The 15200-nt window shown below is 52.9% G+C and overlaps 1 protein-coding gene across 1 annotated transcript in view; it reads right to left on the bottom strand.

Moving 5' to 3' along the window:
• Positions 1-5255: 5255 nt before the first annotated feature.
• The window catches only part of LRRC74A (leucine rich repeat containing 74A), a gene marked incomplete at both ends in the record, with an annotated part of 47536 nt that continues 37591 nt past the window's right edge, over positions 5256-15200 (bottom strand). Inside the window, one exon of the mRNA XM_080707182.1 lies at positions 5256-5442. Within this exon, the coding sequence (XP_080563308.1) occupies positions 5256-5442 (187 nt within the window). The remainder of the gene's footprint in view (positions 5443-15200) is intronic.

Here is a 15200-nt window from a genome sequence, read left to right as displayed (position 1 = left end):
TTTTTGGTACTGGGGTCTAAACCCAGGAGTATTTTACCTCCAAGCTACACCCAGCCTTTTCTTTTCCTCCTCCCCCCTCTTCTTTAATTTTGAAACAGAGTCTTGCTAAATTGCTGAAGCTAGGTTTTCAGGAGTGTGCCGCCAGGCCTGGCTGAGTCAAGGTACTTTTTAATTCTTTCAGCAATGGTGGGCAACTCGAATGGGGCCCTCTGAGTCAATGCCTGTCCTCTTTGTCTTTGGAGGTTGGACCTCTTTGTCAACCTCTTTGGAGGTTGGACAGGGTGCCCCCCGGGGAAAGGTCCATGTCCAAAGCTCCAACTGTGGTCTGGGGAGCTCTTCCAAGGACGGGCTTCCAAGTTCCCTTTGGCCTGAAAACACCCCAAGTCTGAGATTGCCCTGGGTGGTGGGAATGTGGGGGCGCGGGCAGAGTCCCTGCTGATGAAAGGGGGCGAGCTCAGTTGACCAGGGGCTTCCTAGAGGTCAGGTGTGGCGGGCAGCCCCTCACGGCCCTTACTGAATTAAGCCTGTGTTCACAGTGTGGCTGAACACTCTTCCCTTACAGGTGACAATGTTGAAGCCGGATGTCAACCGCTCTGCAAAAGGTCACCTGGCACACCTGGCAGGTAAATGTGACGCTGGAGTTGGGCTCTGGAGTACTACCCTCCCTGCGCCATTGCTGCCCCGTCCAGGGAGGGGCTGGGTCGCTCACAGCAGAAGCCTTACTTGTGGGTTGCTACTGTCAACCCAAGTAATATTTCAAGGCCTCAGTTTCCCTGTTTGTGAACATGGGAGGACAGGAAGAAAGCAGCCCAGGCCAGCTTGGACATGGGCCTGTGGGCCTGTCATGGAGAAGAGCCCGGGAAGGGCCCAGGGCAGTTCCAAGTGGAGGAGAGAAGAGCGCGCAGCTCAGCACCAGCAGGTCCTTGGCCTACGTGACAGGAAAAGGTATCAGTATGCACCAGCCAGAGACGTAGACAGCGATTTCTTTAAGAAACACACATTCAAGGGAGAAGGCAGGCCATCTCCCAAGTGAGAGCGACAGGTGTGGTAGGGCGAGCTCGTAGTCCCTGTATTTGGGAGGCCGAGACAGGAGGGTTGCTGGCTCGAGACTTAGCCTCCGCAACTTAGCTGAGGCCTTCAGCAATTTAGTGAGATCCTGTGTCAAAATAAAAAATAAAAGGGGCTGGAGGTGTAGCTCAGAGGTAGAATGCCCCTGGGTTCAATCCCTAGAACCCCCCACCCATACCCAAAGTGAGGGAGGACCTTTGGCGGTTCAGACCTCTTCTAAGGGAAGCTTGTTGAGGGGTGGAGGTGGAAGGTGCTTGTTTCCGGTGGTCTGGTCATCTGTGGGGATCCCGATTGCCTCTGATAAGATAATTAACAGTGCCTAAGGTGAATTAGGTTCCTGTACGGTAACATGACCACCCTTTATGAATAGATACTTTCTCCTGCTAAGCTATTCATAGGTGGGATGAGGACCGATCCTCAAGGTGCTTATACAGTAAATTTCCCAGGAACTGAGAAGTGATAGGCCTGGGGATTTAGGAACTTTAGCCCGCGTTTTCCATATTAAAGTTACATTTTCCTAGTTCTTCAGAAGTCTCCTTTCTACCCATTCCTTTTATTTCTTCTATCTCTGTCTGATGTGAGACGGAGGTGATTCCAGCACCATCTCACACCGGGTAAACTCATCCACTCTCTTTGCCCCTGCCTGCGGTAGCCAGTGTCGTCCAGTCCCTCCCGGGCGGCCCAGAGCTCCGGCCTCACTTGAGGGTGGCTGGCCACAAACCTCCCCCAAGCCCGAGGAACGCCGACCTGAGGCTAGCTCACTGCCTCCTAGCCTCCGGGAACATCTGCATCGTAATGGAGAGGGGATTAGCAGCCCAGATCGTGGGAGGCGCCGAGGGAGCCTCCGTGGCCCAGTTCTCAGCCTTCAGACTGCGGTGGGGTGTGGGGCCGGCGCTGCCCGGCTGGCTCCCCCCTGCCGGTCTCTGCCAGCGAGGGCCGGCGGTGCTGGCCTGGCTTCCCAGAGCCGGGCCGGGGTCCAGCGGGCCAGGGTGTTCATCGTCCCCGCCCCGACACACACAGGGTGGGCCCCCTTTCCACGCTCTTCTGCGGAGTCTGGATTCTCCCCTTCTCCCCAGGCCCCGCCCGGGACCCAGGCCCGCCGCTCTCCCGCCAGCCGGTTCCCGGCACCGCCCGACCCCCACCACCTGTGGGCGCCGGGAGGGGCACCCTGGAGATGAAAGCCAGGCGGCTGCTGGGCCCCGGCGGCTGGCTCAGGCCGGGAGAAGGGAGAGCAGGCCCCGGCAGCAAGCTGAAGGAATTTCTCAATTACCTACTGGCTGGAGACCAGAGGCCAGAGCGAGCCTGGGCTGGTCCCGCTGGCCCAGGCCCTGAAAGAGGCCCTGACAGCCTTCCTCCTGGCTTTGGGCCTCTAGAGCTGGCCTCCGTCCCCAGCACCCCTGCCGGTCCGCCCAGTCGGATCGCAGCCGGCTCCCGGGGCAGCTCCAGCCCGAGGGGATCCAGCTGGCCGCCGCCCACGCCCACTCCCCACGTGGTAGCCAGTGGCGCTCCAGAGGGCCCCAGGGAGGGGCCTGTCCTCCCTGGCCCCGCCCACTTTCTTCCTGGTGTGCCACCTCTGAGTCTGAGGTCAGTGTGTGTGTGTGTGTGTGTGTGTGTGTGTGTGTGTGTGTGTGTGTGAAGCTCCTTGTTTTTCTGTCCTTCTGTCCTCCCTTCCAGAAAGGGGGAATCTAGGGGAGGCCTAGCCAGGTGCTTCATTTTCATCAGAAAAGTTGGGGGAAGGGGCAGGTTTGAGGGAGCTGGGGAGGAAGGGTTGACACTTCCAGTTTCATTCCCCAAACCGGAAGGCCCGCTGTGTATAAAACAAAATGTGCTTTCCTTCATACAGTCTGGCTGTAGAATTTGTGGGGCCATTTAATGTTAAAGAATTATTAAGCTTTGGGTTTTTTTTGTTTGTTTGTTTGTTTTGCAAGTCTGGGGATAGAACCCAGGGGCATTCAACTTCTGAGCTATACCTCCCGCCCTATTTTTAATTCTTTATTTTGAAACAGGGTCCCACTGAGTTGCAGAGGGCCTCACTAAGTAGCTGAGGCTGCCCATGAACTGCTATCCTCTGGTTTCAGCCTCCCCAATGCTGGGATTACAAGTGTGCACCACCACATCAAGCTTAAGCATTTTTATTTTATTTTATTTTTGGTGGTACTGGGGATGGAACCCTTCTACCTCCGGGCTACACTCCCAGACCTATTTTATATTTTTATATTTTATTTGGAAACAGGGTTTCTTAAGACAGCGAGGCTGGCTTCGAACCTGCGCAATCCTCTTGTCTCTGCCTCCCAAGCGTGGGGATTACAAGCATGCGCCACCACAGCCGGGGTGAGGATTAAACATTTTAAGAGGGTGATAATAAGGCATGAAAACCCGTGAGGGGCTCTGTGTGGTTACACAGATTACAGACCCATAAAAGCGGCCCTGTCCAGAGAAAGTTCCAACACCAGCCATGGCTCACCTTCTCTCCTGGTCTGTACCCTGCCTTCTAGAACTTGGCTGGAAGGTAAGTCTGGGCACACCTTTCTGCGCTCTGCCTCCACACCTCCAAAACTATCTTAGATGGAGACACCTCATGTCCTTCCCCCGCCTCTCTCCCAGGGAAACTGAGGCAGCAGGGAGGTTCTGGGCCTCCTGATTCCTTCCAGTACTACCCATCCCGGTTAGCCAGGGAAGGGTGGTAGTGGTCCTGGGTCCAGAGCTCTGTTGCCAGGGTGTGCCAGTCCAGGGCTCTTGGTGGTGGGGGAGGGTGGAGATCTGCTCACCACCTGTTATCCCGTAGGGCCATTTATCCCCAGGGCTGGAGCCAGCCTGTTCCAGGTGTCAAGGTGGCCCCTCCTGGGTACTTGGCTATTTGCTTCTGCTGCTCAGCACTGGCTCAGCCTGACCCAGCAGGGGCTGTCCAGTTCCCTGAGTAGGGGAAGGGCAAGGGACCGGGTTGGGGTCCAGCAGTGTCCTGATAGGGGAAGTTTGCCTGACTCTGATGGAGACAGCTGGCCAAGGTTAGGGAGAGCAAGGCAGGCTCTGCCTGGAGTCTGGAAACTGCTACTCGAATGCAGAGAAAGGCCAGGCGTGTTGGCAGGGGGGCAGCTGTCCTGCTAACAACACCCCAGCCCCTCCCCTCAGGAGGTGCCCAGCGAGGGCCTGCTGAGGGGCCTGTGGTCTGTGTGCAGTAGAATAAGAGTTACTAAAATGAAAGGTGGGGAATTATCCCTCCCCTGGTACTTGCAGAAGAATGTAACTATAGACAAGCAGCCTGCAGAGGGCCCTGTCACCTCTGGCCCTAAACAAGGTTACTCAGGAATTTCCCCCTCTTGTCCTCCCTTTATCCAACTTCTTGGAGGGACCCTGCAGTCACTAACTGTCACGTTTCAGCTTCTGTAGCCCACCTACTCACTTCCGCCCTTCGTCTCAAATCTATAAAATGAGTTCACGTGGAGCTCTGGGCCAGAATTTTTTAGGAGGTATCCTAACTTTGGCCTGCTGGTGTAAAAAAGTTCCTCTTTTCCATCCTAATTGGCGTTGGGTCCATTATTCCAGAGGATTTCTGCCAGGAGGTGGGCCCTGTGCCTACAGTGAGGAGATTCAGGTTGATTGAGCCAGGTTCCCGCCCACGGAGCTGCTGTGCCCTCTCCTGGGCGGTGCATCTCCCTTCTCAGAAGTCCTCAGAGCAGGGATGTTGAGGGACCATCGTTTAATGTGTGCCTCCTGGTTGGTCTCCATGCTCCCTGTCACTGAGAACTGCCGTCTGAATTCATGTCTGTCAGGTGCCTGGCACATGATAGGACTTCCGTAAATAATAAAGGAAGAGCCAGACATGGCGGTACACAGTTGTAAACCCAGTCCTTGGGAGGCTGAGACAGGAGGATCACAAGTTCGAGGCTAGCCTTAGCAATTTAGCAAGACTCTTAGCAACGCAGCAAGACCCTGTTTCAAAAGAAAAAAATAAAAAGGCTGAGGGTGTGGCTTGGAGGTAGGATGCCTCTGGGTTCAATTCCCTAAACCAATAATAATAAAGGAAGGCGGTGGCTGAGGAGGGATTCCATTGTAGGTCAACTTGGTGTCAAGACTGTATCCTAAGCTCTGGACTGCACTCCTTATGGTCGCCCCAGAGTTCCCTTGACAGACTTCTGGGGGTCTACTGAAGGTCTGGGAATAAATAAGGTCTGGAGCCCTGCCCCCGTCTAGGCTGAAAAGAGGGCAGGACTGGCCTTTACTTTGTGGAAGGAGCTTGGAGAGAGGCAGAAGGAGGCCGTGTCCTCTCCATGCAAACCAGAGTCCTCACTCCTGAGGAGTTGGGTAGGTCCCCCTTCATGGGGGAACCCTGGCTCAGTTGGTTTCCGAGTGACTTCCCAGCCCTGATATGAGCATCTGTGGGCAGGGTGGCAGGTAGGGCGTCAAGCAGGCCTCTTCTGGAAGAAACACCTGCACTTGCTGTGTGCTTCCAGGCTTGCCTGTGGAGCCATTTGGTCCTCAGCTTCTCAGTGCAGCGGGAAGACCTGGAGCTCCGCCTCCGCCTCTGGGCCAGCCCTCCTGGCATCCCGAGCATTGAGGGTGTTCACCCCAGATGTGTTTACACTGGCCTCTGCCAGGCTGCTGGGATGGGGGTCTAGAAGCAGCTCTCAGGAAACCCCACAGCTGGGCTTTGGAGAGCAGCATCCTTTCTCCAGCGATTCTCCTCTTTTAAACGGATCCATCACATTCTCTCTAAGCCTCTAGCTGTCCCAGGCAGGCACTAGGCATGGAGATCTTGGGGGAAGCACAGCTCTGCCCTGGAGGAGCTCATGGTCCAGTAAGGGGGGGTGACGTGTCACACAGAACAATGGAGCACCAGGAAGAGGGCCCGTATTCCTAGGATGCTTTTGGCTGCAAGTAACAGAGAAGTCAACTCAAAGCAATCTAGGCGTAGGATATGTGTTGGCTCACTGCCTAGGGAAGAGCTTGGAATGGAGTTGCCTAGCAACCGAATGATCACAGCCTGGCTAGTCCTTTTTCTGCTCTGCCATCCTCAGTACTTTTGGTGGCGTTGCCTGTGATCCACAGGATGGATGACACAGTCCCAAGCATCACATCCTCACACAGTGGTGTTCAAGACAGAGTGAAGGGTGGGTTCTCCTCCTGCACTTACTATTTTTATCAAGAAGAAAAACATTTCCCAGAAGCCTCTAGTAGACTTCTCTTTACATCTAATTGTATCTCATTTAAGTCCCTTTACATCTAACCGGGTTGTGCAGGGATGACTAGCTACAGGGAGGCCGGGAGATTGGGTACCAGGCATTCTCAGGTCTGTCTCAGTAGGAGACAGGAGAAGGGCAATGGCCATTGAGTGGGAAGGAGGTCGTCTGCCCCTGTGCCATCTAGAGCAGAGTTTCTTTTTTTTGAGGGTCTGGGGATGGAACCCAGGGGCATTTGACCTCCAAGCTACATTCCCTGCCCTATTTTTTTTTATTCTTTATTTTGAAACAGGGTCTCACTAAGTTGCAGAGGGCCTCACTAGGTAGCTGAGGCTGTCCACGCACCATGATCCTCCAGTCTCAGCCTCCCAAATACTGGGATTACAAGCGTGTGCCACCATGCCTGGCTTACAGCAGAGTTTCTTAACAGGGGCACAATCAACATTCTGGCCTGGATAATTACTATGACGACTCTTCTGTGAATTAGAGGATGTCCCTTGGCCTCTGCCGGCTAGATGCGCCCTTCTCCTAGCCGCACAACAAGAAACATCTCCAGATATTTCCAGATATCCTCTTAAAGAATATGGGGAGAACAGGGGATAAAATCCCCACCCACAACCCTAATGAGAACCACTGATCTAGCTCTTCCGTAAGCCAATCAGAGGAGTCAGGGATGCTGTCTTAGTTCGTTTTATGAACGGTGACAAAATACCTTGTACTGGGTGATGAATAAGCAAAAAAGGTTCACTTAGACCATAGTCTGGAGGCCCCAGACTAGATTGGGTGGCCCCATCTGTTTGGCCTCTGGTGAGGTCCCCTGGCTGCATCTCAACATGGCAGGTGGCATCATGGTAGGAGTGTGTGTGTGGAGGGAGCAGGCACATCGTGAGACAGGGAGTCAGAGCACTTCAGGGGTCCCTTTTTACCAACCCACTCTTGCCAGAACTAACTCTTTTCATGAGACCAGCATCAGTCCCTTCTGAGGGGAGCACCCCCAATGACCTGATAACCTACCACTAGACCCCACCTCTCCACATCGCCATGCTGGGAACCAAGCTTCCAGCCAGTGAACCTGTGGGGGATACACTCACCCCACAGCCAAACCTCGAACAGGCACTGACAACGGAGACTTGAAGAACGGAGAGCTATTAAGCCAGGGGTAGGGGTGCACAACTATTCATCTCAGTACTTGGGGGGCCGAGACAGGAGGATTGCAGGTCTGAGGCCAGCCTTGGTAGTGTAGTGAGACAGACTCTCAGCATGCTAGCAAGACCCTGTTTCAAAACACAATATAAGAGCCGGGTATGGTGGTGCACGCTTGTAATCCCCGTACTTGGGAGGCTGAGAAAAAAGGATCCCAGGTTCTTGGCCAGTGTCAGCTACTTAGTGAGGTCATCTGCAACTTAGTGAGGCCCTGTTTCAAAATAAAGAATAAAAAAACAAGGCTGGAGGTGTAGCTTGGCGGTAGAATGCCCCTGGGTTCAATCCCCAGTGCTGCAAAACAAAATATAAAAAAAGGGGCTTGGGAGTATATCTTGGAAATAAACCCCCTCCGGGCCCCATCTGCAGTAATACAAAAAGAAAAGAAAACAAGAGTTATTTAGCTGGGAGGTGGAGGAAAGACATCCGCCTCTTCCTTCAAGTGTAGGTCTCTATATTGAAAGTTCTCATACGGCTTTGTAATTCAGCGTGTATTCTTGCTTGTATTATCTTGCTTGTTCTGTACCACAGTCCTGAGAGGTACATTCCACGTACAAATAAGCAAACCGAGGCTCAGAGGAGTCAGAGGCTTGCCACGTGGCCAGTGAGCCCCGGGTCTAGCCCCCTGGCTCTGGTTGGGAGTGCAGCTCAGCGGTAGCGTGTGTCCTCAGGAGGAATGAGGTCCTGCATTTGACGGTCGAGCACCAAACAAGACAAACCCACAAGACGTGCCCCTCCTCTTCCGCTCTCGTCTCCCGCCCGGATTATCGCAATCATCTAATTAATTTTCCCAGTTGTACCTTGAATCCTTAATAGCTTTTCTTAACACATCCAGCCAGCTAATCCTTTTAAAAGATGTTGGAGGCCAGGTGTGGCGGCACAACCCATAATCCCAGCAACTTGGGAGGCTGAGGCGGGAGGATCACAAGTGCCAGGCCAGCCTGGGCAATTGAGTGAGACCCTGTCTCAAAAATTAAAAAATAAATAAAAAGGGCTGAGGAGACAGTGGTAGAGTACCACTGGGTCAGTCCCCGGTACCAGAGGAAACAGGGCCTAAGAGGTTCTTTGCCCAGTGCTGTAAGGCTCATCTCGCTCAGACACCAGGTCTGTAGTGGCCTCACTCCCCCACCCCGTCCTTCCCTCTTGGCGGAGTCGCCCGCCCATTCCCTGTCCACAGAGCCCCAGCACACCTGCCTGGTGCCTTTGCCCTGGCTGTTCCCTCTGCCTGGAAAGCTCTTCCCCCCAATAACCCACATGACTCACCCATAGCCCTAAGTCTTTGCTCAAAAGCCACCTCACCTGTTTAATTACTGGGGCGTGAACCCAGGCTTGTTCTTTCTTCCTCCCAGCTATCCCTCCAGCCCTTTTATTTTGGGCTTGTTAAATTGCAGAGGCTGCCTTTGAACCTGCGATCCTGATCCTCTTGTTTCAGCCCCTCAAGTACTGAGATTACCACGCCCGGCTTCACCTGTTGGTGTGGCCCTCCCTCCCCACTCCAGCTCTCTCGAACCTCTTTTTCTGGATCTGCTTTTTTCCCCATAGCACATCTAACATACTGTGTGATTTGCTTACATATTAATTAATTAATTAATTAATTTTAGCAGGTCCGGAGGTAGCACCCAGGGGCATTCGACCTCCGAGCTACACCCCTGTCCTATTTTTTATTCTTTATTTTGAAACAGGGTCTCACTGAGTTGCAGAGGGCCTCACTAAGTAGCTGAGGCTGTCCGCGAATCGTGATCCTCCGGTCTCTGCCTCCCAAATGCTGGGATTACAAGCGTGCCTGGCTTATTTATTTTATTTATTGTTTGTTGTTGTCTCCTCTTGCTAGAACGCAAGCTCCATGCGAGGGACGGGTTTTTTATTCACTAACACATGCACTACAGCAGTGGCCGCAGGGTCAGCCCCTCATGAGTATGTATGAAATTTCCCTCAAGTCACACTTCAGTGTAAATGCACGTACATTCTGCTGCTTCCCTTTCACAGAGAGGTACATTCCAAGTGTTTTCTGTACTGATTTCAAGGCGTTATTCTTTGTAGCTCAGTGGGCTTTACGGTCTTGAAATGATACCGAGTGGAAGGGTGGGGGGCTACGTGAGGCCCGACTCAGGAGGAAGAGGCCCGGAAAGCTGCCTTCCGCTCCCCCAGCACAAGGGGCCGGGGGTGGCAGCCTCACAGCAGAGCACCTTGTGTTGGGGGAGAGCTGCCAAACCATCAGGAGGCCCCTGCCAAAGCCCCAGGGAGCTGATGCACACAGCACTATTAACCTTTTGATTTGGGGTGGTACTAGGGAGTGAACCTAGCGGCATTCTGCCTCTGAGCTACATCCCCAGTTCTATTTTTTATTTTGAAACAGGTTCTCACTAAGTTACAGAAGGCCTCTGTAGGTTTCTGGGGCTGGCCGAGGTCCTGAGGTCCTTCTGTCTCAGCCTCTCAAGTACTGGGATCACACAGGTGTGTCACCACACCGGGCTGGCGCTGTGTCATTTTAGCCAGGCGTGGTGGCACATGCCTCTAATCCCAGTACTTGGGAGGCTGAGAGAGGAGGACCACCGGTTCCAGGCCAGCCTCAGCCACTTAGAACAAAAAAAGAGGCTTGGGGTTGTAACTCAGAGGTAGAGTGCTCTGAGGTCAATTCCCTGGTAACACACACACACACACACACACACACACACACACACACACACCACACAGTATCATTTGTTGAATTCCGACCCCTCAGTCTAGATCAACATCTACTTTCCTTAACGTTGTATATGTACATTTGTCTTTGTTGAAAAATTGACCCCTAAATGCATAAGCTCAGCCTCCACAGAACCTGGATCTGCCCCGGAATGGAAAGCCTGTTTCGCCGGATAGCTCGAGGGGTATGGTCCAGGCTCCTGGGTGTGGTCTATGTCGCTGAAGCCAGCAGCAGAGACGCCTATTATGGACACCGGATAAAAACTTGAAACCCACAGGCCAGCGAGGGTTCTATTTTCTCTGTGATTCCTGAGGTCCCGGAGCTGACGGCAGAGCGGAGATGGAGGCTCTGTGAGCCTGGAGCGCCCTCTGCTGAGAAAACTGAAGCGCGGCAGGGCGTGGCTTGAGCCCGCCAGAAGGCGGGTGGTCTGGGCCTTGATTTGCAGACATGGTGGACACGTTGGAGCACACACCACGTCTCTAGTACTCAAATGTGCGCGTGCTTTGGTGTGCCCGTGTTCTGTTTCCTCCCACCGTGGGGTATCACCAGCTGGATGTACTGCGATTCAATTCTGCGCTACCCACAGTCAGCACCGCCCTCTACCGGCGTGCGGGCTCAGGCCCCAGCACTGCTCCACTCCAGACACAAACTGGGGATCCCTGTTGCCTCGGTTTTGGTGATTTGCTAAGGCGACTCGCAGGATTTACTGGATACACTACACTTACACTCTTAGAGTTACGGGTTTTTTTTCCTTCTTCTGGTCCAAGGGATTGAACCCCGGGGCATTCCACCTCCCAGCTCCATCCCAGCCCACCCTCCACTTGGGAACACAGTCTTGCTTAGTTGCTGAGGGTCTTGTTAAGTTTCTAAGGTGGACCTTGAACCTGCAATCCTTCCATCTTGGCCTCCCAGGATTACAGGCATGTGCCACCCTGCCCGACACAATTAATTCCAGTGTTAGTACACACAGGAGCAGCTAAATGAAGGCACAGAGGGCAAGACCTGGGAGGACGCACACAGCCTCAGACCCCTCTTGTCACCCTCTGCATATCCATGATAAAGCCCTACCCGGAACCGCTGTGGTAGGGTTTTATCAGTTTCCCTAGGTAAACACGACTGAAGAACAGGTTGATAGCCCAGCTCCAGAGGGCCGGACTAATCCTGAGGTTGGTCTTTCCAGTGACCGGGTGACCAGTCTGCATTCTGAAGGTACCTAGGGGCTCCTGTGAGTTTTCCCAGTAGCAGAAGAAAAATACTGCTACTCAGGAAATTCCAAGGGTGACGGGCTGCCTTCCTTCCTTCCTTTCCTGATACTAGGGACTGAACCCAGGGGCATTTTACCTCTGAGCCACACTCCCAGCTCTATTTTAGTTTTTATTTTGAAACAGGGTCTTTCTCAGTTTCTGGGGGCATTGCTAAATTGCCGAGGCTGGTCTTGAACCTGCAATCCTCTTGTCCCAGCCTCCAAGTATGGGGATTTCAGGCATGTGCCACCACACCAGGCTCCAGGGAATCCCGAGGATTTCTGAAGTTCCTGGCCAAGGGCTGGGAAGCAGCCCCGTTACATTCTTTATTCTATCTCCACACAGCCACACAAGCACCAGAGTTGTGTCACGGGTGCCCCGGAACCCGCTGCAGCCCTCCAACCCTGCTGTGCTCCCCAGGGGCTCCCTGGGGGTCACGTGGAGGGTCACACTGATGCAGGTTTTCTCTTTAGTGGGTTCTTAATCCTGCAAAATTTGAGCCCTGCAGTTCACAGATAATAGAAGGGTGGGCGTGGGGGTATGGGAGTTTATTTCAAGCCAAAGAAAGGATAGAGAGACCGAGATGTGCCCTCACGTCTGGGAAGAGGCCCCTGGAAGAGACTGGCTGCTGAAGATCTTGGGAGGTGAGCTTTTTTCTACTTGTGGCTTCCCGACTTGTTCCCTTGTGATTGGCCTCACAACCTTTTTAATTTTTGAAACAGTCTCACTAATTTGTTGAGAGGCTTGCGAAAATATCGAGGCTGGACTCAAACCTATGATCCACCTGTCTCAGTTTCCCAAGTACTGAGATTACAAGCATGTACCACTGTGTCCTGCAGCATCATTGAATCTTCACAGGAACTAGAAGGGAGGGGGGCTGTCATCATTCCCATTTATAGGCGAGGAAGCAGATTCAGAGAGGGAAGGCACTGCTCAAAAGCACAGAGCAGGTCGTTGGTAAAGCCAGACAACTCAAACCCAGAACTGCTGAATGCCAGGATTCACGTGTGTGGACACTCACTTCACAGTTCAGGCACACACAGATACTTCTGTCCCCACCCCACCTCCAGTACCTGAGCCATGCAGGATGGGGAGGGCTCATCAACCTGCGCTTAAGAATTTGCTGTCAAAGCCGGGCGTGGTGGCGCACGCTTGTGAGCCCAGCATTTGGGAGGCTGAGATTGGAGGATCGCGGTTCACGGACAGCCTCAGCTACTTAGTGAGGCCCTCACAACTCAGTGAGACCCTGTTCCAAAATAAAGAATAAAAAATTGGGCACGGGGTGTAGCTCGGAGGTCAAATGCCTCTGGGTTCCATCCCCAGACCCGAAAAAAAAAAAAAAAATTTGCTGTCACAGAGCATAAACACCTCTGCCTCCCTCGGCTGGCCGCCCTGCCTGGCCTAGAGCAATCTGCTGATCAGCGTATCCTTCACTTGGGTGCAGAAGCAGACCCAGCAGGGCTGGTGCATACAAGCTGCCCTGGCTGATCCAAGGCTGCGGAGAAGCAACATGGGCAGATGAGCATCGCTGGAGACTCTGGAGCCGGAGCCCCGGGCCAGGGTCTGAGGGTCAGAGTCTCAGTATTACTTCCTTCCAGCTGGGGAAGGATATTTAAACTGTTTACTGTCTGACTCTAGTTCCTCAGTTGCAAAATGAGCTTGTTAACAGGAGTTGTTGGGGTTTGGAGGAGGGGAGCCCAGGCTCCATTTCCCCAGCTCAGCTGACCTCGAGAGCAGAGGTCCTTTCCGGCAAGCTCCCTCTTCCTCTACCTCTGTTGGCAGAGGCGCCATCTCCTTGCCTTCCAGGCTGTCTGCCCTCTGGGTTGCCCACCTCCAGGCTGGGCTGGCCTGGGCAAGGGGATGTTATGGAACTCTGCCCAGGAGCTTGATTTTCTTCTTCACTATATAGGTGTGAGGTAGCGTCAGTAACCCTGATACATGATGAGAATGCCGGGCCTCGGAGAAATCTGCCCAGATGTAGGCTGTTGGGGCAGAAGTTCTGACTCCAAGCTTGGAAACCTGAGTGCGGGGAATTTTGGAGTTGACTCGCCATCTAGTGGCCACAAGTAGGAATGGCTCCTCCTTTGGGCCGGCTCCCTGGGCTGCTGCTGTGGACAGGCTTGGGGTTCTGCCACCCATCCCTCACTTACTAGTGTGTGTGTGGGGGAGTGTCACGGGTGGCCTGCAGGGTCCAGGTGGTGGTGGGGAGGGGAGATTTTAGCTTCTCCACAATCTCTGTCATTTCCTCAAATCCACCTGAACAGAAGTAAAATTTTAAAGAAAAATTGCTGCCTTTTCAATTTTACTCAAAAGAACAGAAGCATCTCAAGAGGGAAAATTCAGTTTTTATTGATCCATGATCATTACAGATTTGGGATTTGTCCATTACACATTTTAAATTAATCTTTTTATTTCGGTACAGGGGGATTGGATCCAAGGGCATTCTACCTCCAAGTTACAACCCCCCCCCTTCTTTTTATTTGTATTGAAATAGGGTCTGGCTAAGTTGCTGAGGCTGGCCTTGAACCTGGGATCTTCTGGTCTCAGCCTCCCAAGCACTGAGATTAGAGCTGTGCTGCCATGCCTGGCTCTGTTACACAGGTAGGCGCTTCATGACTGAGCCTTCCAGTCTGCACACCAGTCTTAGGGTTCCACCTGACACTGACAGTTAAGGATACTCTGTTATAGACAGAGAACTTAGAGAGTTTTGCATATTATAAAAGATTTAAAAGATACAACCCTGACTTCAAAGCCTTGTCTTTGGGGAGACAGGTATCTCTTAGAGCACCCAAATGTGTCTGGAAGATGTGCATTTCCGTCTATAAACTGTCGCTTTGCTTATTTTTTCATTCTAATTTTGACTTTGAGCCTCTATTCACCACCCCCCAGCTGATGAAAATTCAGCTTCAGGAATACACATGGGGTGGAGCCTCTGAGGGAAGCCCCTCTGGCTATTGGTCACCTGTCCACACTGGTCACAGTGCGCAGGGGTGGGCTGCAACTGGGGCTGGCAAAGTTAATCAAGACCCTTGCCTGTTCCACCCTCCGGAGCCATGTATGGTGTTCTTGGCTGGTCCTTTTCTTTTTTGCTAAGCTCTTCTGGTTTTTCAAGGAATTTTATATTATTTATTTATTTATTTATTTATTTTTGCAGTACTGGGGATTGAACCCAGGGGCATTCTACTTCTGAGCTACACCCCCAGCCCTATTTTTAACTCTTTATTTTGAAATAGGGTCTCACTCAGTTGCGGAGGGCCTCACAAAATAGCTGAGGCTGGTGGCGAAACTATGATCCTCCTGTCTCAGCCTCCCAAGTACTGGGATGACAAGCATGAGCCACCATGCCCGACTCTCCCAAGGAATTTTAAAATGAAATGCAGAATGAGAGGCTCCCGGAATGGACTGGGAAGCCTTCATTTCAGCAGTTCCCTTTTTTGGGCGGAACCATTGTGGCACCCAGGTCATATGGCCAGGTGGTGTCCTGCCTGGACCAGATGCCCGGTCTCTTGACCTCCCTGCTCTCCCAGCTTGTAACCCCTGGAGTTGCTTCTAAAGGCTCCTCTCTCATTTCCTGGAACCTGTTCCCTCTGCCGCTCCCCCCCACCTCAATCCCCCCTTGACACAGTACACATTGACCATGATGACTGCTTCTGGGCCCTGACCTGCTCCCAGCAGGCCCTTTTCCTTCTGCCCAGCAACTCTACTATATTCTCAATTTGTCTTTGCGGTTCTTCACAAGGCCACCCAGCACATGTGCCCTGGTGCTCACACCGCCAGCGGCCCAGACACTCCCAGAACCAAGCCAGGCTGAATTTGTGGCGGTTGTCC

Source organism: Muscardinus avellanarius (assembly GCF_963383645.1).
Source record: "Muscardinus avellanarius genome assembly, chromosome: 12".
NCBI classification, from domain to species: Eukaryota; Metazoa; Chordata; class Mammalia; order Rodentia; family Gliridae; genus Muscardinus; species Muscardinus avellanarius.
This window is presented reverse-complemented; position numbering and strand designations above follow the sequence as displayed.